At 37.9% G+C, this 25,241-nt stretch overlaps 1 protein-coding gene across 5 annotated transcripts in view; it reads right to left on the bottom strand.

Moving 5' to 3' along the window:
- The window catches only part of atp2b3b (ATPase plasma membrane Ca2+ transporting 3b), a 63,933-nt gene that overhangs the window by 25,043 nt on the left and 13,649 nt on the right, over positions 1–25,241 (bottom strand). For 3 of the 5 annotated variants that reach the window (XM_007569768.2, XM_016680523.1, XM_016680524.1), the window contains 16 exons: positions 22,808–23,005; positions 18,205–18,462; positions 16,677–16,802; positions 14,823–14,948; positions 11,928–11,984; positions 11,598–11,639; positions 10,130–10,294; positions 7,982–8,053; positions 7,728–7,870; positions 7,220–7,352; positions 5,495–5,604; positions 4,717–4,851; positions 3,818–3,924; positions 3,555–3,630; positions 1,442–1,600; positions 1,144–1,323 (listed from right to left, as the gene is read on the bottom strand). In XM_007569768.2, the coding sequence (XP_007569830.1) occupies positions 1,144–1,323; positions 1,442–1,600; positions 3,555–3,630; positions 3,818–3,924; positions 4,717–4,851; positions 5,495–5,604; positions 7,220–7,352; positions 7,728–7,870; positions 7,982–8,053; positions 10,130–10,294; positions 11,598–11,639; positions 11,928–11,984; positions 14,823–14,948; positions 16,677–16,802; positions 18,205–18,462; positions 22,808–23,005 (2,087 nt within the window). The remainder of the gene's footprint in view (positions 1–1,143; positions 1,324–1,441; positions 1,601–3,554; positions 3,631–3,817; positions 3,925–4,716; positions 4,852–5,494; positions 5,605–7,219; positions 7,353–7,727; positions 7,871–7,981; positions 8,054–10,129; positions 10,295–11,597; positions 11,640–11,927; positions 11,985–14,822; positions 14,949–16,676; positions 16,803–18,204; positions 18,463–22,807; positions 23,006–25,241) is intronic. The other 2 variants (XM_007569769.2, XM_016680525.1) reach the window with 1 other exon arrangement.

Genomic DNA, 25,241 nt, shown 5'->3' with positions numbered 1-25,241 from the left:
TAGCTACAACATTTTACAGTAAGAAATCTGCTGGTGACCAGAACTGAACAATGTTCAGCTTGAATGGCAATGACTGGCGACTGACTGGTCATCATAAGAGATATCAAGAACACTCTTTCATGTATCTTGTTTCAAAGTGAAGTTAAGTTAAGAAATCTTCCAGGTTATTTTGTTTGAAGTATTAAAGACGCAGCACTGATTTGTCAGAAGTTGTTTAAAGATGTTTTCCTCAACGTGAAATGTTTGGAGTTTATTCAGTGAGACTTTCAGCTGATACAAGAATGCTGGTTTGGTTTATGTTTTATGTTATCAATTCCCAATCAATCTGTGGATGTTTTAAAATAATCTTTGAATCCTATTTTACAAAAACCCCTCTGCCACACAGTGTGACGTCACCTCTGCTTCTAATATGAATGACTAAAGGCTGATCAGAGGCTACAAAAAGCTTTTGAATGTTGTTCTGGTATCTTCTTATGTCATATTTTTTAAAACTAGAGCGTCAAAATCAGCTAAATTCAGCAACAAGAGGCCAAAACTAAATGTAAAAATTCTCACTGGCCACATGGTGTCTGAGAACTAAATCTCAAGAGACACTTCTAGTTTTTTTTAATTAATTTTATATTTGTCAGACTTTCTTAAAGGATTTCAAAATTATTTCAATCAATAGTCAATCGAAAAATTGTTTTTCTTTGGCTGCTATTTTTTTACGTTGCAAATTTTGATTATTATAAGAAGTCATAAAAATTATATATTGGCAATTTATACCTACCAGAAATTGAATTTGAATTTATTTCAAAAGGGACATTTTATATTAATCAACATGAGTCCATTAGAATGACTTTGTAAATATGCCAGATTTAGCAACAAGAGATAATTTTCATCTGTAGTTCCCTGGCGGGCTGCTATTAATTTAAATACAATCTATCTGTAATTACTTAAAGTAAAAGGGGAAAAAAATCCATCTACAACAGCTAAAAATGAGCTTTGAAACATCAGAAAGAACCAGACTGATGTGAGCAAATCATGAAGAAACTAGGATTGGGTTTAAAACGTTTGTATTAAACAGAATGAAATGCATCGTGGTCGGAACACTGAAGTTCCTTTTAACTTGACGGAGTTAAAAGGACGGAGACCCAAACTTACCTCCCCCTTCTCGTTCCTGATTCGCCGGTTAAACTCTTTTCCCTCCAGACAGATGAAATCGTCTCCGGGGTGTATGATGCCGCACTTGGCAGCAATGGCCCTCGCTGTATTAATGTTGTCACCAGTTACCATCCGCACTGTGATGCCCGCGCGCTGACACTTCCGGATGGCTTCCGGCACCTCGAAAAGGTCAAAGGAATTTATTTACACAGAAACAAAATGCCAATCATGCTTCAGACAGACGGCGTAAAAGAGTTTATGTACTGCAAAGCTTCAGCACCCCTTTAAAGCCACATACCTCAGGCCGCACAGGGTCCTCTATTCCAACCACAGTGATGCAGGTCAGCTCTGTCACAATTTCCGCCTCATTGTCCCATTCCGGCTCCGGATTTGGCGGCAGATCACGGTAGGCGATGCAGATGGTCCTCAAGCCCTCACAGGCCATTGGTTCAATCACCTAGAAGTCAATTAATAAAACCCATCACAGTGCTGACTTCACCAGTCATTTGGATTCCGATATATGTAAAGCAGAAATGAGGTCTGAGGTGTAGTCATGATGGATCCGATGTGACGCAGCTGAAGGGAAAGACCCCCGGCCTGCCGCAGACGGCGCAGCGTGACACAGAAACGAGGTGACATGAAGCTGCCACAACGCAAACTCAACTACTGAGCTGGAATCGAGTCGTGGAAGGAGCAGTTATTTTTCTCACGGCACAAGCTGTGTTCATCATGAGCCAAATTTAGATCTGTCCGCCTGTCAGTCAATTACGCCACGCTTAGGCTGCAAACTCTCAGAAAATTCACAAATACATGCGTTTGTTTGCTAACGTTTGTGTTACAGTAAAGCTGATAGGGCTATTTTCACATGCCACACAAGCTTGTAAAAATGTAAGTCTGCCAAAGCTGATGTCACATTTTTGTTTAAACGTCATGCTTGTGGAGGTTTGAGTAACTTAAAATTGAAAGCTTAAACTGTTAATGTGGAAAATAATTTTGATCATGGAAATCAGGCAGTCAGCAGCAGTGCAACATTATCTTCATGTTGTTCCAATGGCAGCTCACTTAACAGATGCTAATTACACAGTAAATGTGCATGAAAAAATGGGAGCTTATATTATAACTTCATCAGCAGTCTTTGTGTTAGAATGATTTTTAATGACTGGCTGGTCTTATAAAAACTACCTTTACTCATGTTTCAAGCATAAAAAGTCAAAGTTTGGGATCAAAATCACAATATACGCCTCATAAAACAGTAATTACACTGGAGAGGAGGAAGAATCCGTTCACATGGTGAAAAAAAACCTTCAAACTAAGCAACATACACACTAGCAGAACAAATCCAAATCTGTAACAGCAGCATTATGCACATTTAACACAGTTTAAACATATGCTATTTACACAGGTTCTTTTATTTAACCAGAAAAGTTCCATTGAGATTAAAAACCCTTTTTTGAAGGAAGTCCTTGGAGATTGTTTTCTGTTTTTGGTTTTTTGTCACACTTAAATGTGGATTAATATAAGAGAGTACATAAAAGTTTTAGTTTTTAAATGATAAATTATGTGATTAATCATTTAAAAAAAAAAAAAAACATTATCATTCCTCTTAGGCCCAAAGATAATTATGTCAGTTTTTTTTTTAGCTGAAGAAAGTTGTGACACATCCACACATTGATTTGTTCTAAGCTTGAATGTGTCACCTTGTGGTGTGAAACTGTCATTGATGGAACAAGAACCTCAACCAGAAAACTCAGAAAGGGAACATGTGGTAAATGCAGCAGGTTAGTGATCGGAACATCAGCAAGTTCATCTCTAAAATGCTAAAAAAATATATAGATTTTGGCCTGGTCAAAGATTAGACTCAAGTCAGGGAAACTCTAGCAGGGAGAGGCGGCACAACCAACTATCAGGTTTAAGAGCAGTTATGTTTAGTTTTTTTCCCAATAAGACCAGATAGTTTGAATAGATTTTATTTTTTACCTTCTAATAGGCAAATTTAACAGACTAGTTCGTCTCAGCCAAATTCTTCTATCTTTACTGTTAAGTTATTATTTCCCATTAAGTTCCCCAAGCCATAATGAAATGTGCTACCATTTATTTGCTATGTTGCTAAGTTTAAGCTGAAAAGATCAAGCTGTTCATCTTTCCAGGAACTCGATTTAAAAAGAGGAATGAAATTAGTTAAAATACAGCAGCAATGTGGAATTCTGAATTACAGCATTTCTTTGAAATTATTAATATGATCTGCAGAGCCTCTCACCTGCTTCCCCACTGAACAACTTTTAATCAAAGCTCAGCTAGGGTTTACAAGCATGAGATTTACTTTTACTGTTCATCAACATCTCTATCTGCAGGACTATCGTCTCTGATTATAGAGTAAATTAATTCAATATGGACGCACAAATCAGCCTCACCTGTTTGACCATCTCATCTCTGTCGCGTGGACGAAAACTTCGAGGTTCTCCGTTGGCATCCAGGATGTAGGAACACCTGAGAGAGAAAACAAAGAATGACATCTTAGGTGCTACATTGAAACTTTTCACTATAAGCTTCAACATAATCTGCTTTTATTCGCTGCTTTCGGACATCTTTGATTGATGAGAAAGCAAATCAGTGAGACCGAATTTTAAAACAGCCGTAATAAAAATGAAGTTCATGAATTAAAAGCTCCACTCACTTTTTCAACATGATCTCAGAGGCTCCTTTGCTGTAAAGGCGGAAGGTACCATCAGGCAGCTTGATCACCGTACTCATAGATTTACGCACTGAGTTGAATGTGTAAACCTGAGAGAGAGAGAAAGATGAGTGATAAAGATTAACACCAACTAAACCTGGGCAAAGAATCAAATTACAATTATTATTTTATGTGTCAATATCTACGTGTCACATTTGCAAAAGACCACTTGGGAGTAATAAGATATATTTCAAGCACCAGGCGTGCAAATTTGTCATATCAATAATATATTTAGGCCTGTTCGATTAGGGTTTCCTGCTGTTGATCCCACACATTATATAGTTGGGGTTTTTTTTGGTGGCTGGGATGCTAAAGCTAACAAACACTGATGGGGACATTGTGATGAAGGAAATAAAAGAAAAGAATGTGGGATAATCAATATAATCATTCAGCAATTATATTGCCAAATACTTCAATACAGATTTTACAGATGTCAAGGAGCCATAATACAAACTACTTTAAACATCCCAGAATGAAAATAGTTTGGGGTTAAACCTGATGACAACTACACAAAAACTACTTTTTTCTTCACATGCAACAGGTTTTAGTTAAAGAGTTTTTCTTGCATTTTCATTTTAGTTGTTTGAGTCAAAAACAAGACATATTTCTGCATGGTCTGAAGAAACTGAAGATGTTCTGATGAAGGGGAGCATAATTTATAGTGCAGTCTAAAACTGAATAGTGTTTAAAAGTCCTGCAAATGAAAAAGGAGGGAGTAAAAACATCTAGGCAAAAAGAAAAATCTAGAAGAAAATCAAATGTTTTTTCATCTACCGGGTGTCTTACGTACTTGTGATCTAAGGGGAAATGTTAGAAACTGAATTTGGTTTGTGATTTTCTACCTTGTAGAGTTTCTCCTCGGGGATCTGCTCTCTTACAGGGGTGTAGTCCCGCTGAAGGTCTAAGACAAGTCCCAGCAGGCCGCACTCTGTTTTGTTACCCACCTGCTTGGCTAGACCCCCCTCCACGTCCGGAGGCTGTTAAAGAATAGAGGTGATGCAAATTAGCATAATAGAGGTAGAGAGAAAGAGACAGAAGAGGAAGGAAGGATGAGTGAAACAGATAAAGATTTAAAGGTGAGCTGTTGCGCTTCATTGAACAGGTTAGGATGGGTCACAAGCATGCGAAAATGGCTGCAAAATGAAACAATTACACAAACTTTGAGAAGCAAAAGTGGAGCCTCCTGCACAACCAACCATAATGAAGCAAGTGGTTATGGGTAGATCAACAATACAACATTTGTCTTTAACCATCAGTTACTGTACAGCGCATACAGTGCTAAAACCAGCTGACCAAATGTGTTGGAGCTCTGCTTGGGTTGCTAGGTGACAGGCGACGTGCACTGGGGTTGCGAGGTGAGAGACAGTGCCTGCTGATTTCCGTAGGTTTTTGAAATGGCTCATAACTTATTGCTAATAACTGACTGGATGGGGTTTTTTAAGTACTTGGGCTGTTTTCAGGAGCAGTAGAAACCCAAGTGGAAATATAGAGACATGCAAAATGTGAATTTTAGATAATAAGTCCCCTTTAAAGAAGACAACATTATTTCCAGGATCTTATTATTAAAAACAAATGCTGCTTTAAAGAATAAATATTTGCATTTGTCTGAGGGTTACTCACTAAGATCTTGGAGGTGTAGGCGCTGTTGATGGCGATTGCATTGACTAGCAGATCCAGTGTCCGAGGATTGATCAGCCCAGGGTCTGGGATCACACGATGGTGCACATCACCTGAAACAATAGACACCTTTTCATCACCTTGAATGATAACCTCCACATAAACACTCCAGGGCCACTCTGTATGACACGATTTAAATAGCTTGTTAACATAAATAGAGTCAGTTAGTGACAAGGCAGGAACTCCGTACATTGAGTCATATCAACGTGATAAAGAAAACTTACTGGAGTCAAAAACAATGGAGGAAAAAATACCAATTTGGTGACTTTGAATTTAGCATGGTTTTTGGTACCAGACATAAATGTCTGTTTCACAAAACTGTTGGTCTACAGAGAGCATCAAACACCACCATCATTTGGAAAGAATGGTCAGAGAAAGAGATAAACTATCCAATAAGCAGCAGTTGTGTGAAGAGAACGGTCAGATGGAAACCAGTCATAGCCACTCAAAACCACCAAGGTACATAGTAGGGGAAACGAGTGTCCACATGATAGTTCAGAGGTTGAACATCCCATCATACTTGCATATTTTTGCTGACCATTTCCTTCTTACAGCCACAGTGTGCCCATCTTCTTTTGGTTATTTCCAGTTTAACGATCCATCATTCTGTCACAAAGCCCTAACAAAACTGGTTTCTTTAAAATGTCAGATATCAAACATGACTAAAAAGAAATGTAACTTCATAACTTAATGCCTTGAAATTGGGCTTCTCTCCCTTTAAAAACTCCTACTCTCTCTGAAACTCTGTCATCAGGAAATCTGTATTAATAAACTCAGACCTGAACCTTCAAAGCCACATAAAGACGGTTACAAAGACGGCCTTCTATCACCAGAAGAACATTTCAAGAATTAAAAGATTAATGTCTCAGCAAGATCTACACAAACTCATCCATGCATTTCTCTTTAGACGCATTGATTACCTCAACCGTGTCTTCACAGGTCTGCCTAAAAAAATCAATCAGACAACACTGCTGCTCACATTAAAACCAGTGGAAGTTCTAAAGTCCTTCCACCGGCTCCGTGAAACTCAGAAAATAATCTTTAAAATACTGTTAGTCTATACAATCCTGAACAGCTTAGCACCACAATGCATTAAAGCTCTGCTGCTGTTGTATCAACCTTCCAGAGCCCTCAGGTCTTCTGGTTATGTCCTGCTATGCATCCCCAGAACCAGAATCAAACATGGAGAAGCAGCTCCATTAAACCAAGACTAAAAACTGTTTAGGATTCAGGGTTGACTCATGGTAACTGAACATTAATCAGCATATTTTATGTGTACTGGTGATTTTAATGATGGCACTTGACAAAATGTAATATCTGTTACTGGTTTTCACAACTATTGACTGTATTTTATGATGTTTTTATGTTTTCATGATGTAAAGCACTTTGAACTGCCTTGTAGGCTATAAACATAATTGATTGATAGAGAACCCAGTTATTTCAGCACTGGTCAAGAATCTTTACCAGAGTTGCCAGTAGGTATGGACAGCAATTTGTGTAGCAAAAACAATAAAATAAAAACAAGGTAGCTCAAAGGACACAGATTTGTAGAAAGAATATCTACCCTTTGGGGAAAAAAACAATAAGCTTAAATGCAACAGGAGTCCTCTTCTGTCTAACCCTGCATATGCAGCTTTAATCTTTAACATGCACTTTCTTCTGCCTCACCTATGAAAGTCTGCACTACAGTCATCCGGTTGGTGGTGAGCGTGCCGGTCTTGTCGGAGCAGATGGCCGTGGCATTCCCCATGGTCTCACATGCATCCAGATGCCGTACAAGGTTGTTGTCCTTCATCATTTTCTGGTTATGAGATATCAAGGGAAAACAGTGGGATGGATGAGGAGGAGGCAGTAAATTATGATGGATAGTTTGTTCATCAGTGCATGGAGAGATGTGATGTTGGACAGGACGAAGATGAAGAAAAGGGCAAAGTTTTTTTTATTACTTTAAACATAAACAGACTTCTAGAAGGACTAATTCAATGACTTTAAAACATGTTTTGACAAACTGTCCTGAATGTATTTAACTGGAACACTAACAGGCACAGAGAGATTTTCAATACAAAACCAGAAAGGATTTTTAAACATCACACTGACAACTTCAGATAGTGTCTGCACCTACTAGTGTAAAGCTGGAGTAAAGGCTAACTACATGAACCAGGTGTGTTGGTTATACCTTCACAGAATAGGCCAGAGAAATAGTGACAGCAAGAGGTAAGCCTTCTGGGACAGCCACCACCAGCACAGTGACGCCAATTATGAAAAACTTGACAAAATATTGGATGTATATCGGAGTGCATTCTGGTAGCCATGTATGACCTGCAACACAAACCGGAGATCATGTTTAGCCAAACAATTTCATTTCAAGTTTGCTCCTTAAAGTAGCCAGTGTTCGTCATTGTTCTGCCAAAATGGTTCATGCACACAAACCTTTAACGACAAATGTGTTTATGACAAAGTACAGCACCAGAATGATGACAGTGATGGCTGACATCACCAAACCTGCAGGGAAAAAAGAGAAGTGAAATTAAAAACAGCAAGTTACGAAGCATTTTGCTTAGAGCTGTACACATCAAATGGAGAAAAAGCAGATTGTAAATCTAATAATACCAAACAGTGAGGCCCAGCCTCAGTTATGAAGTCATTTTTCCTACTTGGATTTGTCTCATACACACAGTTATTTTTCTTGAGAAAAAAATTACAATAACTTTTGAAATCTCTAATTTTTACCTGACTTAATTAAGGCAACAGTAATACCATAACCATAGCCTTCAGCTTATCCAAAATACTGCAGCCAGACTTCTGATGAGAATTAAACAGAAAAAATTTATAATTTTTGTCCAATTTTTGTTTGTCGTCTTTGGCTCCCTGTTGAATCCAGCATTTGCCTACCAACATACAATATAAAGCCCTTAATAATGAAGTCTTTACATGTGCCACAGATCTAATCGTTCTGTATGTTTCTAATGTAGCCCTTTGTTATCAGATTGCAGGTTTACTGAGTTTTTAAACTAGAATGGCAGGCAGATATTTTATCTACCAAGCTCCTCTCCTGTGGAACCAGGTTGCAGCTGTTTGACCATGAGCCCATATTTTTTAAGACTTAGAGCTGAATGATGCCATTTTCAACAGCTCTTTTATCAACGCTCTGTTTGTGGGTGAATGAAAGATTTAGAGCCTTTTTTTAGGTCAAACTTTAAATATTTCACAGAGAAAGAGCTGCAGCATTTTCTCTGAAGGCGTGCATGGTGTGCTTCCTTAGTGTGTGTGTGTGTGTGTGTGTGTGTGTGTGTGTGTGTGTGGGTGTGCGTGTGTGTGTGGCAGTAGACATATTGGTCATTTATGTCTTTCCCCTTATTTTAAACTTGATTATGCTTCACCTTTCCTTTCCACGTAATGCTGAAGTTCCAACCCTTAAAGCTATCGGGTTACTCTGAGGAGATTTTTGCTGCCCAGTTGTTATTGGTTTGTTTGTTTATGGATGGAGCAAAGAGGCCTAGCCCAGAGTGAAGCCCAACGGAGATATGTATAGTTTACATGATCGAAGTCTTTGTTGGCTAATGTGCTAGACGAACATCATACGGATGAAATTATAAAAAGACAATGTGAATTTATTTTTATGTTATTGGGGAGGAGTTAAAAAAGTGAAATGAGTGAAAGCGTTTCTCCAGCAAAATTCAGTATTTGGAAGTCAATCAGTATTACTATGGTTTTTTTCACTGCATAATAGTTTCAAGGGCAAGAAAAAAAAAAACAAATCCCATGTGTACCAACTTGATGGTAATTAAGAGGGTTAAATGTGGCTGCATCTACAAACACAGCTTAAATGGGGTCAAAATTTCACTTCTCTTCTCAGTTCATAAAAGCATCGAAATATGTGAATAATTGTTTTGGGAATTCAGGCAATATAAAATACCATTTGCAAAATATCAGGAGACAGTAATGCAAGGTAATGTGATAATACATACGCCAATGTGTTAGTGCAAGCTTCCCCCTAGAAAACAAACTAAGGGAGATGGTAGAAGGGCAGCCTACCATGTTTTTATGTGCAAAATGGTCAAAATTGACAGAAAATTTGAAAATATGACAAGGTATTTAAAAAGGACAAATGCAAAAAAAAAAAAAAAAATATATATATATATATATATATATATATATATATATATATATATATATATATATATATATATATATATATATATATATATATATATAACATGAATCAAATAGTTTTAACCAGGCTGGTTCAGAACCAGGTAGTTCTTGTTAGGGAGGAATTAACATAAAACTGTCTGCTGGCCAGACGTCAATCTGCATGTACTCTGGTTTACGTCCCATAAATTGTACCAAAGGCTTTATAAAACATTTATCTAACTTAACTAGTGAACATTTAACCTACCAGGATTATAAATGAAACTGACTGCATTATATTAGAGCTGGAAGGAAGTTGGAATTTACTTTTGTATGCATTGATGCTCCTTTACATATTATTAATAAGCACTTTATAAATAACCTGAATTGAATTAATAAGCACTCCATTCAACCACACATAAACATATTAAAGGCTGATTTGTGCACCTGCTTTGCCGATTTGCACAGCCAGTTTGGTGAGCTTTCCCTGCAACACGCTCTTCTCTTTCTTTGGGACACTGGTCTTCTTCTTCTCTCTGTCCTCCACTTCTCCTCCCTCTGCACTCTTTAAGGGCTGCATCTCCATAGCAACGCCCCCATCCTGCTTCTTGGCTAGACAAAAACACACATCAAAAGAAAACATTTAATAAACGTCTACTTCAGCACATTAAGATGAAGTAGGTCAGTGCCACAGCCGTACTCAGCTCCGAATTGAAATCTGAAGTAGCAACTTAAAAAAAATATATATAAAAGATTACTTTAAAAAATTCACTTACAACCTAAAGCTCGGTTACAGTGTATTGCCAACGCATTCGTAGCCCTGGACATTTTCACATTGTGTCTTCTTACAACCAAAAACCTCAATTAACTTTTTTGAGAAACGATGTGATAGACCAGCACCATACAGTGCATAATTGTACAGTGGAAGGTAAAAGTTGCGAGGTTTTTACACTAGTGCTTCAAATAAAATTGGAAGTCTTTTGAGGCGTCTCCACCAGGCTTGCACTTAAAGAAAACACAATTTTTAATGTTACTTTTCAAAAAAGTTAATTGTTATGCTGACAATTGCCTGGTATAGGAAATCTAGGAAGTCTGATAATCCAATAATTCTAACTAAAAGCTTGTCTTAAAGACAACTTTTATTTCATCCTTTTAAAGCTGCAGTAACTTTTATAAAAAAAAATGTTTTAACATATTTGCTGAAACTGTCACTATGTCGTAATATGAGACTGATAATCTGTGAAACAAATTGAAGTCTTCTTCTTGTACTAACTAGAAATAACCAGTCAGAGCCAGGAGGCAGGTCTTAGCTCTGTCAGTCACCCTCCGTGTGGCGCTGCTCATTCTACCCTGTTCCTCCCATCCTTTCTCTTTGCTATGCCGCAACTAGCATAACCTGTCATAAATGCTAAGGCTAATTAGCGTGGCCACCAATGTCGGTGGATAAATGGTTTTCCAGTAACAGTAAGTTGTTTCACCTCTATCAGCACGTTGGGCAGGAAATACATGCAGATGACTGACAGAGCGGACACTCTCCTCCTGGCTCTGATTGGTTGTCTTTGGTTGAGAGCGGTGCAATAGAATCTCAGGGAGGAGATGGAGGATTTCTTAGATTATCTGTCTTATGTTCTATTGTTATGATATAGTGACAGTTTTAACAAATATGTTTTAATTTTTTATATAAAAGTTGCATACTGCAGCTTTAAGACAAAAGTATTCTGTTGTGTAATAAACTGAACTTGACTGCATTGACTGACAACTAGGATCAACTAGAACTGATGTATCTGACTTGGAATCTGTCTGAATGACTGGACTGAATTAAATTTTTTGTTCTGTTTTGTTTTTGCAAAGCGTCTTGAGACGACATATTGTTGAACTTTACACTGAATTGAACCAAATTGACAAAAACATCTACCTTTATTCTGATTGTTCTCCACAGCTCCATCAGCTTGTTTTCCTGAGGGGGGAAAAAAATTAAAGCTGAGTTAAACAAAAGTATATTTACACTCAAACATATCACATTTCTGATTTTGGGGACAATCACACACTTCCAGAATCAGAAAATGAACACACAGAAACAATACCAAAGGAAGGAGAAAGCAAAGTACACTCATCTTATTACAGTCGATCAGGAAACTGAAAGACATTGTTAAATGCCCATCATATTGTCACTGTCACTGCACAGTGCGGGATCCATTCACTGACTGAGGAAAGGGACGGGGCAGATAACTTTATGCTCACATACCATTGGTGACTGTGCTGTTAGTGGCATCTGCAGAGATGAGCAACTGAGTACTGTCCTCTGTGAGAAAGAGAAGTTTTGGGTGGAAATTTGGCAAAAAAGGAGAAATAAAGAAGAAACTCAAGCAATGAATGTGATCATAATTACACGTGAGTATTTGTTAAAATGACTGCAAAGAATGAAAGACGTAATATGATATTCCCTCAGCATGACAATGAACGACAGAAAAGAAAACAAACATGGCGAGAGGAAAAGTTAGCATGTTACGGTATTTAAATCATTTATCAGCTTCAGTCATGACAGCCTGAACGATCCAGCTCACGATAAGCACCGCAGATACATATCCGAGAACAGAAAGAGGAGTCACCAGAGTATCTCTTTCAGAAACTAGCCATCACCAGCCAGTCTGTTGCTGCGTTTCAGGATGATGTTTTCTCTTTTCGAAGATGCCAATGGTAGCACATACATTCCTGTGCAGAAGCCAGAGCCACAGTGGAAGCTGCTAATGACGTTAACTATAAGTGCTTCTGAAAGTCTGTGCAGCCTGCGCTGCCTGAACGCAGGGCACTTCCAAAACAGATTTGAGAATAGACTAATGCTTTGAGCATTGACCAACCAACGCTTTACCCTCAATCTCTTCCTTGCCAACTCCCTTTCACCCTCCCTCCCCTTCTGCTCTTTCAATAATTGATTGAATCTACAGCCTCTCTTTCGCTCAAATTAAGGGAGGAGAAGGAGAAGCAGGGGAGTGCAAAGAGGGGCAGAACAATGGGGTAAACAAGGAGTGAGAGGTGTGGATGAGCAGAGTAAAGACAGGGAAGAAGCTGTGAGGAGGTGTGATAAGTGAGAAAGATCTAAAAAAAAGAGAGAGAGAGAGAGTGAGGGGGGATGGTGAGGACGTTGGTTAAATGATCTATTAGTGTAAACGGGCATGCTTCCTGTCATATCTGTTATCTGAAATCAGTAAGGCATCTGACTAACTGCAGCACCAGCACACACACGTGGAGCAACGTGAGAGTGTGCATGGATTATGAAAACAACAAGCTTCAGGGCACTAAAGTGACAACCTGTTCCCCTTCCCTTATCCATGAGGCAGAACTCCCAGAGGGAAGAAAAGGCACAAAAAATGATGGCCTGCTACTCATTGAATCTTTTTTTTATAATTATGTCATTTTCTAACATTTAATTTTAGACCAATAAAAGAATTTATGTGTGGATGGTCACGTGTGTGGCCACTATTTGGTTAAGTCACAAAAGATCACTACCAACGAAAGCTAACTGTTTACACAATGTCCAAGTATTAATTGGAAGGAAAAATTATAGTAGAAAAAGGAATGACAACAACAAAGCAAGCAGTAACTACAAGCTGCGTTGACCAAATGACTGTGCAATGTGACATTCAAAAATAAATTTACTTAATGGAAACATGCCAATTTTGAACAAAACTCCTGTTTTTCACTAAAACGTTTTGATGCTAGGATGAGGTGGATTTTCAGCCGCATGAAAATTGGTTTATTGCGTAAAACTGCGGTGCAAACACTTTATCCACATTACACGAGTCACACGATCAACAACCCGATGCTGCCACTGGCACAAGCCATGAAGAAGAAGACAGGAAGTAGTTGGAGGATCATGTGTGATGTATTTTTTACTGACTTATTGCAGGGAGTTGCATCTGATGGAGTTGTTTTTGGATTTGTTTATGGTCATTATATGATGGCCTGCTTTTAGCAGATACATAAAGCAAAGATGATCATCTAGCTTTATGTATCAAAGATGATTGCTTTATGCGTCGTCTTTTTGCTTTTTAGTTGCTATTACTATTGGAATGCTCTGTGGTTGTGGTCGCTTTTGTGTTTTTCCTTTCTTCTTAATTATCATATTGTATGTGGGTTAATCTTCAAGTCAAACTTTTCTGTAAATTCAGACCAAATACAATTGAAGAATAGCTTTTTACCAGTAAAACTCTATTTGTTTTTGCATTTCGTTGTAAGTTGTTACTTAGTCATGCTACAGTTGCACCTTTACAAAAACACTCTTCCCAAGGAAAGACCATAGGTTTAAACATCATTGTTTTCAAAAGTGGTGGGCACATTGCCACTAATTAGCTGAGCTATTTTTTTTTTGTTCAGCACTTTTGCTAACTTTGAAAACCTTTTGCCCATTTAGTTTCACGTAAACACATTTTTATGGATAATTTCTAAAGTACTAATTTACTCGAGCTTTGTTCTAAGCTTTCAGTCGAATAGAGTTTGACATCTGTTTTGATTATCAAAATTAAATTGGTGCTTGAGGATTGTAATTTTCAAGGGCAGATATAATTTGAATTGAGCGCTTTAGCACTTTAGCATTCGCTTCAAGTGCTAATTGCTGTAGGGTTACTAATTTTTTAGTTAGTGGTGCACACACCACTGAGACTTTCGGTAGAGTCTACTGTACTTGTGTAACAGCACTTTTCAAAAAAATGTCATATACATGTAAGACCCTGCAGTGGGACCTCACACCTCATTACTCAGTTGTGCTTTTGTCACTGTTGCACTGAAGTTAGTGGAAAGAAATACACCTCTGGATATTAACTTTAGGCTCCTTATACTAAAGTTTTCCAGATCATCATCAGGCTCAGTCATTAACCAGGACTCTTGCTTTAGGCATGAGTGGGCTAATTCTGTGGTTGGTCCATTAATTAATTTATGTGGGTGTGTTGTAGTCATACTTACTCATTTAAGACCAGTTTAAAATAATCATGACTAGAAATTAATTTACACAAATAAAAACTGATACAAGCTGGCAAAACTACAAATAAGTGGAATTGCATCTCTAGAGGAAAAGTTTTTATTTTCTGACTGTAAACCGCTGTTTTACAGTGTGTGTCGTGTGTCTCAACGCAGGGTGGATTACCTTTCTTTTCTTTTCCATCCTCCTCCATGTCTCCTGCACCAAGGAGGGTGAAGATGATGCCCGTCTGGGAGTTGACACCTACGGCTGTCACCAGCATCCTACCTGAGCCCTCCATCACATGGGTTCCTTAACAGAAAAACACATCGGGTTCATAGACAGGAGATATTTATGAAGTTTTGCTATGAAGCATAACGGTAATAAGGTGTAATCTTGCATTTATATGTTCTTCCTTTATTTTCAGTGCCTTGCAAAAAAAATAAAAAATTCAGTCCACTTGGACTTTTTCAGTGTGTTCTATTGAGATCTTATGTCACAGACCAACACAAAATAGCATAACTGATCCATGGTTTTCACCTTTGTGTAGTTACAACCAGATCTTTTGCTTTGTCTCTACCACCTTTGCGCTTCTAGAGACTGAAATTTTTACCCACTCTCTTAAATACAGTAGAGCTCCAGCTCAGTCAGATTGAATGGAGCGCATGTGTGAACAGCTGTTTTCAAGTCTCTGTTTCTCAGTTGCATTTAGGTTTAGACTTTGACTGGGCCATTGTAACACTTGAACGTGCTTTGATCTAAGTCAATCCATTGTAGCTCTGGCTCTGTGCTTGGTGTTTTCCTGCAGGAAGCTGAACCTCCATCACTGTCTCACAGCATTATGGGTCCAAACTAATGCAGTGCTTTGTGGAGAATAACATGCATGGCAACTGCTTTATGTTTGAAATTAGGATATGAAAAGTTTTTCAATTCAACTGTAATTTTAAGTGACAAAATGGAAGCTCACTTTAACAAAGTCACTAACACACACAAGCAGAAAACTGTGAAGAGAGAAGTTTCTTAAAGGGGCGGTATTATGTAGTTTCCAGGCATATAGTGCCATTTTATAGCACAGCCAAGTAAGTATGTTACCTTAAGTTATAAAAATTCTGTATATATCTAAAGTAACTTTAAAATTTTAGATTTAGCAATTTAATGCCTTAAAATTGACCTCTGTCTCTTTAAGAGGCTCCTGCTCTTTCTGACAGTATGTCATCACAACAATGCTACTCTACCCTTCTTAGGAGTATTGCACTAAAACGTAGTTCCTATGATTAGCTCAGTAGACTCATCATAGGAACTCATAGTTTCACCAGCTGTTTGCTAATTGCTGCTGCTGCTAGTCTGGAGGAGTTGAGTGGGAGAGCTGTAAGCGAGGGGTACTCTGTGAGGCACAAGCTCTGCTGGAGACTGCAGCTCAGAGGAGGAGCTTTCTGGGAATAGGTGGGGCTTTGTTAGAGCAAGCATTTGTTGAATGGTTGCCGTGGGAGATTAAAGGATTTCTCAAACCTCCATTAAAGATTCAAAGCAACACTCCAGGCATATTTTTGATAAAGGAACGAGATTATAACATGATGTAAAACGTATAAAAATCAATTTAACATAACACTGCCCCTTTAAGGCCAGAAGGTTTCCAGGCAGGGTGTCTGAATTTATCGTTCTGCAAGAGCAGCTTGTTGCTGTGGTTCAGAAATGACTCCTTATCATTTCCTGTAGTTTATATGCAATCCTACCTAGAGTGAACGAACAATAAGTGACTTCTTTTGACCAACAAATCTGACCTCAATCACTGTTGCTCATTCCAGTGCCACCAAGGAACTTTTAAATAAAAAGTGGTAGAGCTGCATGCCCAGCACTTTCCATCAACTTAAATCCATACCTTTCTAGTTGACAATGTGAGTTATGATTCTAATTAATTCAGTGACCTAAGTGTGTATTTGCAACTATGTTCTTTAAAAACAATCAAATCATGTAGTGTAGATATAAATGATATAGTTGAAGCTAGCTTGATCATAAGAGTAGCAAGGAGTCAGAACCAACCTGAGAGCAGCATGGGGTCCTTGTCTACAGATTTGCGTACGTGGTCAGACTCTCCTGTCAGGGAGCTCTCGTCTATCTTCAGATCATTGCCTTGGACCAAGATACCGTCAGCTGGAAGTAGGTCACCTGAGGCACAAATCCCATCTCAATCAGCTTTGCATGCTTCTTTTTTGTTTAAATGATATCAAGCATGCGCTTATTGTTTCAATATACAGTATCTTGTTCCTGTGTTAAGAAGTGGATACCATTACATATTACAGGGACCAGCAGACCATAGATAGACTGAATAATTAATGAGGAAATTGGCTAAGAGTCGGAGGGAAGGAGGTAAAGAACTAAACCTTCACAGGAGATTCATATAGCTGTTTATGAACATGACTTTAGCTAAGTGAAAAAATAAGTCAATGTAAAAACATATGGAAGAGGAGAGTTGCGGCTAATCTGAATATTTACAAAGACTGTAACATTGGGTGACTAAACAGGAATGTAATTCATTTATTAACTACTTAAATAATATTACAGGAAAAGCATGTAAGTTTGATGAACAAAGGAGGAAAATTATGAACAGAAGCCAAAAAATTGCACTAAATTCATTCATACTGCTTTCCGTATGAATTAGTTGTTTCAAAAATAGAGTCAGAAGCTGTAGGAGGATATTTAAATGAATAGTTTTTCAACTTGTTTAAATACATGGTTCATTCACACTGTGAGAGATTGAGAGAGAGCAAGACTGTCAGAAGATGACAGGAAGGAAAGTATAATGCCATTTAGCCTCTCTGTCATGGAACAAGCTGGACTTGTAAACGTTGGCAGATGGAGACTGGTGTATTAGTAATGCTACACCTAATAACCACAACTTTAAAGCTGTCCAAAATGCAACTTTTGATAAGACAAAAGTTGCATTTTGTCTTTCTTTTAAAATATAGGTGAAACACTTTTGTAGAAACTCTCCACTCCCACAAACATACCATGGCGTCACATTTGCTTCTAAGATAAATGATTAATGAACTCTCAGTGAAGCGAGGCTAGAAAAATACATTTTATAGACTGTTGTTATGTCTTTATGTCATAACTCTTAAAGAGATATTGAAATTGGTTCAAATTGATATTGGCAGGTCAAAGTTTCTCAAAACATGCAACTTATGATGGTCACATAGTTCTGATCGGCGTAACTCAACTTAATGAGTTTATAATCTGAGAAAAACAAAATAACACGATTTCAATGCAACTTCATTTGAAGAACTTCCCATATTTTTTCATTCAAATACACGAAAAAACATGAAACATTATATTTTTTTATAACTTGTTTATCAAGGTTCTTTTGCTGTGACATCATATTTAAGCAGAAAAAGAAAAAGAGTCATATGTTCCATAAACATTTAAACACCAAACTCATGTAATTTTAATTACATAATTTTCCTACGTCATCTGCATAATTTTTTTTATCTTATACTTTCTAAACAACTTTTCAATGTGAGGGAAACAGTAAGCTTATGTAGGATGGTGCAGACAGATTCAGTTCCCCTACCGTATTTGACCTGAGCCATGTCCCCCACCACCATGTCAGCCACGGGAATTTGGATGACGTTTCCTTTCCGAACCACCGCAAACCTCTGCTCCTGCTCGATCCGACTCTGCAGACCCCGGAACTGTTTTTCTTTGGACCAGTCATTAAACGCCGTCACCAGGACAACGCACACAACAGAAAGCAAGATGGCAGCGCCCTCGATCCAGCCTGCGTCAGCCTCCCCTTCATCCTCTGCTCCGCCACTCACTTCCCCACACACTGAAGAGAGGAGTTGTAGACGTTAGGTCACACATTTCAGTCAAACTCTACTAACTGACCAACTAGTGTAACATTTCCATTGGTCGTCCCTTAAATCCATAAATCAACCCCAGTTTCTTTAATTTTAGGAGATAGGCTTAGTAAAATAGTGAAATGAAAAATCTGTAAACTATAAAGCAATTCAAAACTACAAATTTGATCTGTTACCTTGAATAAATTCATTGGTGAAAACAGTAATTTGTACATTTTACATTTGTGCATTAATTTTCTAAGTTGTTTTTGTGTTCATTTTTGGAAAAACATTATTTTTCTTAAGTTAAAACATTTTGTTTTACAGTAAAACGTTGACCCCTGCATCATTTCTAACTGTAAAATCAACAATGATAATGCCACGTAAAGATGAAAGAAAAAATATTTCACCCAGAATTTCACAGTGGAAGTTTACGTTATACATAGAAGCCGATCTTATTCACCAATTTTAACCGCCTCAGCAAAGGTCTGAAAATCAGCCACTGTCCTATTTTGCTTTTCACTTAGACAGTCTGGCTGACAGACCTGCACACAGGTCACATCTGTATGAAGAAGGTTGACAACAATCACCCTACTGTTGCCAACTTAGCAACTGTGTCTCTATATAACTTTCCCGACTTTTCAAGAAAATCGATATCCAAAATTCCAATCAGCAGGTCAGGCTTTTAAACATGATCCATGATCAGACAGATAACTGCAGTTGGTGTACCCCTACTAGTTACCTTTCTTAATGAAATAAAGATCATATTACATCTGATACCTGCGATGGTATCAGATGTAATATGACTGACGACCTGTCCAGGGTGACCCCGCCTCTTGCCCGAAATGTCTCACTGGAGATGGGCACCAGCGCCCCTCCCAAACCCAATAGAGACAAGGGTGTAAGAAAATGGACAGATGGATATATCTGATACATTTTCTATATTGAGTTTTAATTTCTATAAAATATACACATCAATTTCTTAAAAAGGTTAATAAATGTTGCTAAATGATGTCGTGTTTGTGGCCTCGTTTGGTTCATGATCACATTGAATTTAAATTATGAACCATCGTCCTTCTACATCTATATGACTTCATCCTATTTTCCATACTCTCACACTATGTGGTAAAATGACCTAATTTCCAACATAAGTGCTTTCATGTGTTGGTAACCCAAAGATTATTCACAGCCTAGGGAAATGTACAACATATTTTGGTTTAAATTAAATTTATTTTAATTCAACCAAAAAATGTGCTTCTGATAGGGGCGTCTCTGTTTTTATCTACATTTTAACAAAATTGTGTTGTTATACATTTTTTACACCCTTTGCACACAAAATTTTGGCAATTCAACAATCAAACACTTCCTATATTTGTTGGCGAGTAGTCAACACATTTCCACTGATATTTCTGATATGTGTTTTGCTAAAAGCTCCAGGTTGGATGTTCTCCTTGCCATCACCCTAATCTTTAACTCCCTCTACGGATTCCGGGATGTGGTTAGATTTAAGTCAGGATTCTAATTGGCCCACTTCAAAAAATTAATATTTCTAGTCAGAAGAAACATCAGTAATTTTTTTAAAATTATCTGTCAGGGGTGTGAATAATTTTAGGCTTAACTGTACATATTTTTCAAAACAGTCTAGAAAACCAGTCTGCTACCGTTCCTGAAAATGACACATTAAATGCGATTTATGGTTGATGCTCTGCTCTTATATAATTTCATCTCAAGCACAGCATAATCGTTTATGTAAGTTCAACACATTTGTACAATTATTCATCTTAGAGAAGGTCAGAAGAGAGAGAATGTCTCACAGCTTTTTTTTTTTTTTAAGATGCTGCTCTTCTCTCCTCTGGGATCTGAATTTCCTCTGCGGCCGGATCCGGCATCAGCATGCCATGCCAGGTATGCAGGCACATTCTGGTATTACTGTGCATTAATGTCACCTAGTTTAAGAATAAAGGTTTTACCTAAAGCGAGGAAGAACAACATTTCACCAGTAGCAGTTTCCGACAAAAAGCCGTGTTGTTTTCTTACTCAGTTGATCGCATGGCAACCTCACAAGAGGCAAATGAATCTTCTTATGCTATTAATACATCAGCTCTGTTCTGCATGAACCTGCTGGTGGGGTTTTTTTTTTCCCAAAGGTTCCCAGCAGCCGTTCACTGTCAAAAGAAGCAGAGCTGCTTGTTCAGTTTAGATTTAACTTGACAGTTTAAATCCATCCAGATCCAGCTTGCTGGATCATGCTTGCTTCATGCAAAACACTGGCTGCGTAGCAGCGGTTCCAGACTGCATGTGCACTGCTACCAAGTGTACACTCTGAGGTTTCTGACTGAACCACATTGTCCCATATCTGCATCCTCTGTTCACTCAGACCACTTCCTTTTTCACCAGTACACCACAGTTGAACTTTTCTTTATTTTTGGCCTTTTGTATCTCCTTATCAATGTTATTTCAATTTCTACTTATTGTTATACAACAAAACAAGATAAATAACAACCAAAAACAAAATAAAAATAATTTACTTGACATTACCTCCAGAATTGCGACATGATGACATACGGTAAGACAAATGCTTCATCAAAAAAAGATTCTACTTTTTTTTTTTTTTTTTTTTTTTTTTCGATACAATTTGTTTAACCAAGATGTCACCAAGAAGGTCAACATACAGATTCTGTCAAACACAAACATTATCTATAATCTGGATTAATGACCTAGCAGCAAATGTGTTGAAATAGTTTAGAATTATTTATAATTTTCCCATTGACTGTGAAAGTAAGCCATGTCCATATTTAGCTGTTCATGCGATCGCTTTTACGTGTTTTCCCCAAATCTGCGACCGATTGGTCAATTAGTTCCCAACTGGCTGATCCACCTTTGGAAGTGGAATCTTCATTGACACTAAGACTTTGTTCACGCAGCAGGTGAATGCAACCCAAACCCAAATCTTTCACTGCAATCTGTCAACGGCTCAATTCCAATCTTTTCAAAACATCCAATCTGTGCCACTTACATATGTAATACTAAATGAAATGTGATTGTTTTCGAAGCGTCTGCAGTCAGAACGGTCATATCGCATTTTCTCTGACTTTCATGTCATTGATGTGAGACATGCGTCATAATTCTGCATCAAAAGAAGCCAGGTCAGGTAAATCGGGATGTAAGCACAGGCTGAACACTATATTATGAAATTATGAAAGAAGTCAATTAACATCACAGTTTCACCACTCATGGCTCTGACTCCTCATCCAAACAGACTTCCCTACAGAAGTTGCAGTCAGTGCTCTGCTAATGGCCGCCACCATTAGTTGTGCTTTCTTTTTATTAGCTTCCTTCATCTCACTATAATCTTGTGGCAATACTCTTGGCTCCCAAAGCTGAATGAGCTGTTAACCGTTCACACACAAGTCTGATTGTCATCGGGGTTCATTAGTTGTATGAAATGCTAATCTTTCAGATCAATTTTGCAAAGTCATGATGAGAGCGATTCATTTATGAACATCAATATGATTTGATGTAGTTTACGTTCACTACAACCACATATGACGGGGCAGAATTAAAGCACAGTAAAATGTTATTTTCAGAAGAAGGCAAAGATTGCAGACCCAAAACAGAAGTTAGACTAATTAGTTAGACAAATTAAACTAAACTGTACAATTTACTATGTGCTACTTGTATTTTTTTATGTCTTCTAAATAGTAAGCACGACTCATTTACTATTTTAGAAACCATTGTTATTACTGATACTTCAAACCACGGTAAATAACAACTCTAAAATTACATTTTAGATTTCAGTCGTTTGCTAAATTTACAAATAGAACAAAACAGTTTTGGACTAGTTTGAGATTTTGTGAGTTGTAGCAATCTCTTTAAGCTAGAGTTTAAAGAGATTGCTACATTTAAACATCTTAATATTTCTGTAACCTTTCAGCTCGATCCCTCCAGCCCTGCTCTCTAACGCAAGGCTTAGTGAGCAGAATTCATTTTTCCCTTTTATTAAACCACAGTTACAAACCAAAGTGTCTCACACTGAGGTTCTTTAATTTCTACTGTGAATAAATGGGAGCAAAATAGATCTTCTGGCCACTTTGCACAGCTGCTGGCTGCTCACAATCTGTCTCCAGCTGTGTATAGCTGAGTCCTGTTGTCCATTCAATACTTATTAAATATTTTTCTCGGAAATGCCTTTGTGGTGAAATGCCTTTCTTTGCTTGTATGTGTTGTTGCCTCATGTAAAAACCTTGCAGTGTAAAGATCACCGTTGTCTCTCACGTCCACAAAAACCAACCAATGCCCCGACCCCACATCTCCCAACCCCATCCTCGTCCTTACGTTCACTTTCCTTCCCAGGCGGCTGGTAGAAGGAGAGGCCGAGTGAAATGATGGCGGCAGCCTCCAAGATGATGAGGGTGACATCTTGTAGAGCCTCCCACACTAGTTCCAGGAATGTCTTGGGCTTCTTCGGGGGAATGAAATTCCGGCCGAAAGTTTGATATCGACGTTCCAAGTCTGCCGGGTCGCCGCTGAGACCTGAAAGATCCAAAATGTTTGGTCAGAACAAAAATTAGGCCAGAGTGAAATCACATCCAACTTTCGCTTTCGCAACATGATTCGCTTCCGTATGTTATACTTAGCAGTCTAATGCCAGTGAGATTTTATGAATTACTGATCTAAAATATTCCAACTTTCATTTTAATTGTTGTAAGTACAGCAGAAAAAAGACAAAGCGCCCGCAGTAGCTGGTAGCTAGTCTTCAGGACACACGCAGGAAAGAGAAACCCAACAGGAAGTCAGCAAAAAGGTCAAAGCATTCTCCACCTGAATCAGATCTGGGCAGCAGTTTATTTCTACACAGATAAATGAAGAAATCAGGGGAGCACACTAAATACAAAACACTGACAGAGATCAATTGATCAGTTGACAGTATCAACACATTCAACACAAAGTAAAAAAACAAAAAGTCCATCAAACCATTCACTAAGTTTAAACACCTTCTATAAAATAGGAGACACACCTGAATTTCCTCCAGCTGAATGAAGCCCTGCCCTTCCCCCACCTGTTGCTTTGCTTTTACGGTCAGCGGCCGAAAGACAGCGACTATATGTTTCACTTGAATTAAAGAATTTCAGAGCCAGATGTTCTCGGATCCCATTTATATAGTTACACAGTCAAAAAAGTAATAATTAACAGCAATAATTAATTTGGGCTCTTTAGCCCAAATTATTTAGCCCATACGAGAAAAAAATGGGGGCTCATTTCTCAAAGTCAAATTTTTAACATGTTATTCATATATTTGTAAATGTCACAGTTTCAAACTAATTATGTAATTAGCTCAAAACTCTTTATTTTGTTAGCAAATTAAATATTTAGCCTAAAGCTAAATATTTATCTAATATTCAAATTCACTTGCGGATAACTGTAAGTGCTCTATCAAAATGAAACCTGAGTCTTGCAAGCCCCAATATAAACTCTGATTAAATATTCAGATTATTAACTAAATGTTTAGTTTAGCTTGCTAATTAAGTAGTCTGAACCGTGACATTCAGATATGCATAAATAACATGGCGAAAATATGACTTTGAAAATGAACCTCCATTTATTTCTCTTATGAGAGACTAAATAACTCAAATTATTACTATGAATGTTTGACTGTGTAACAAATGGCATCCATAATTATTAAGATCCAAACTAAATATTTAGCTCAAGTACCATGGCTGGCTGTGGACTGTGAAAGTGGGAGGAGTCAAATAGTGGCCGGACCACTTTGATTGGATAATCCATCTCCTTCACTCCAAATGTCCAGTTTTCCACTCACGGAGAAGTTTAAGTTGGATATTTGACAGACATTCTCCTCATGACTAACTATAGAGGCAGTGATGGTTTTTCATGCAGGGTGCTGTCACAGAAACGCCATGCATTCCCTCCAAAACATACTGGTCCATTTAGGCACCGTCAACAAATTACACTCGGCTGAAACATGTAGACAAATAGACCCCAAAAATCAAAGGCTTCCAGGGGATCCAAACACTGAGAATCAATACTTAATTATTTCTACACTTGCTATAGAGACACGCCTGATTTCTTGAGATTGTCATTGCTTCAATTTTAATATGTGTATGCAAAATTGTGGATCACACTTTAATGGCATCTAGGTCGTATGACAAAAACACTTCAAATCAATGCTGAATTGTGTTATCATACTGTATGAGCTGGAATTACATATTTAGTTTGGAGCTTGCTAATTAAATATCTAGCTTAGATCTAAATATTTAGCCGGCTAACTAAATATGTAGCTTGGTACCGGATGTATGAATAATGTGGTAAAAATAAATAAAATAAATATGACTTCAAAAACAAAATGCCCCATTTTTTTTAAATAACCCAAGTTAGTGATGTTAATGTACTCAGTCACACAGAGACACCACCCAACACTCTTAAGCTAACACTGCTTTAATACCAAGGTCCAAGCTGCACATTTGGTAAGCAGGTGGCTGCCAGTTCTACCTGAGCAGATGGGCTGACAAAGTACCCAATCAAAATCAGCTTTCTATAATCCATCATTTTTCAGACAAAAATGTCCAGAATGCTCGGTTCTTAAAATGTAATACCAAGGTTACTTCTGAAATTATTTCCACAGAGGTCAGGCTTTGAAAATGAAACCTGAAAAAAGACTGAGGGGCGCAAGGCAGATGGATGATTGGTATAAGGACAAACCGATGGACGGATGGGTGGATGGATGGATGGATGGATGGATGGATGGATGGAT

This window comes from Poecilia formosa, unplaced genomic scaffold (genome assembly GCF_000485575.1).
Source record: "Poecilia formosa unplaced genomic scaffold, Poecilia_formosa-5.1.2 Scaffold245, whole genome shotgun sequence".
Lineage (NCBI taxonomy): Eukaryota > Metazoa > Chordata > Actinopteri > Cyprinodontiformes > Poeciliidae > Poecilia > Poecilia formosa.
The sequence above is the reverse complement of the archived record's forward strand: the minus strand, read 5'-3'. Positions and strand labels throughout refer to the sequence as shown.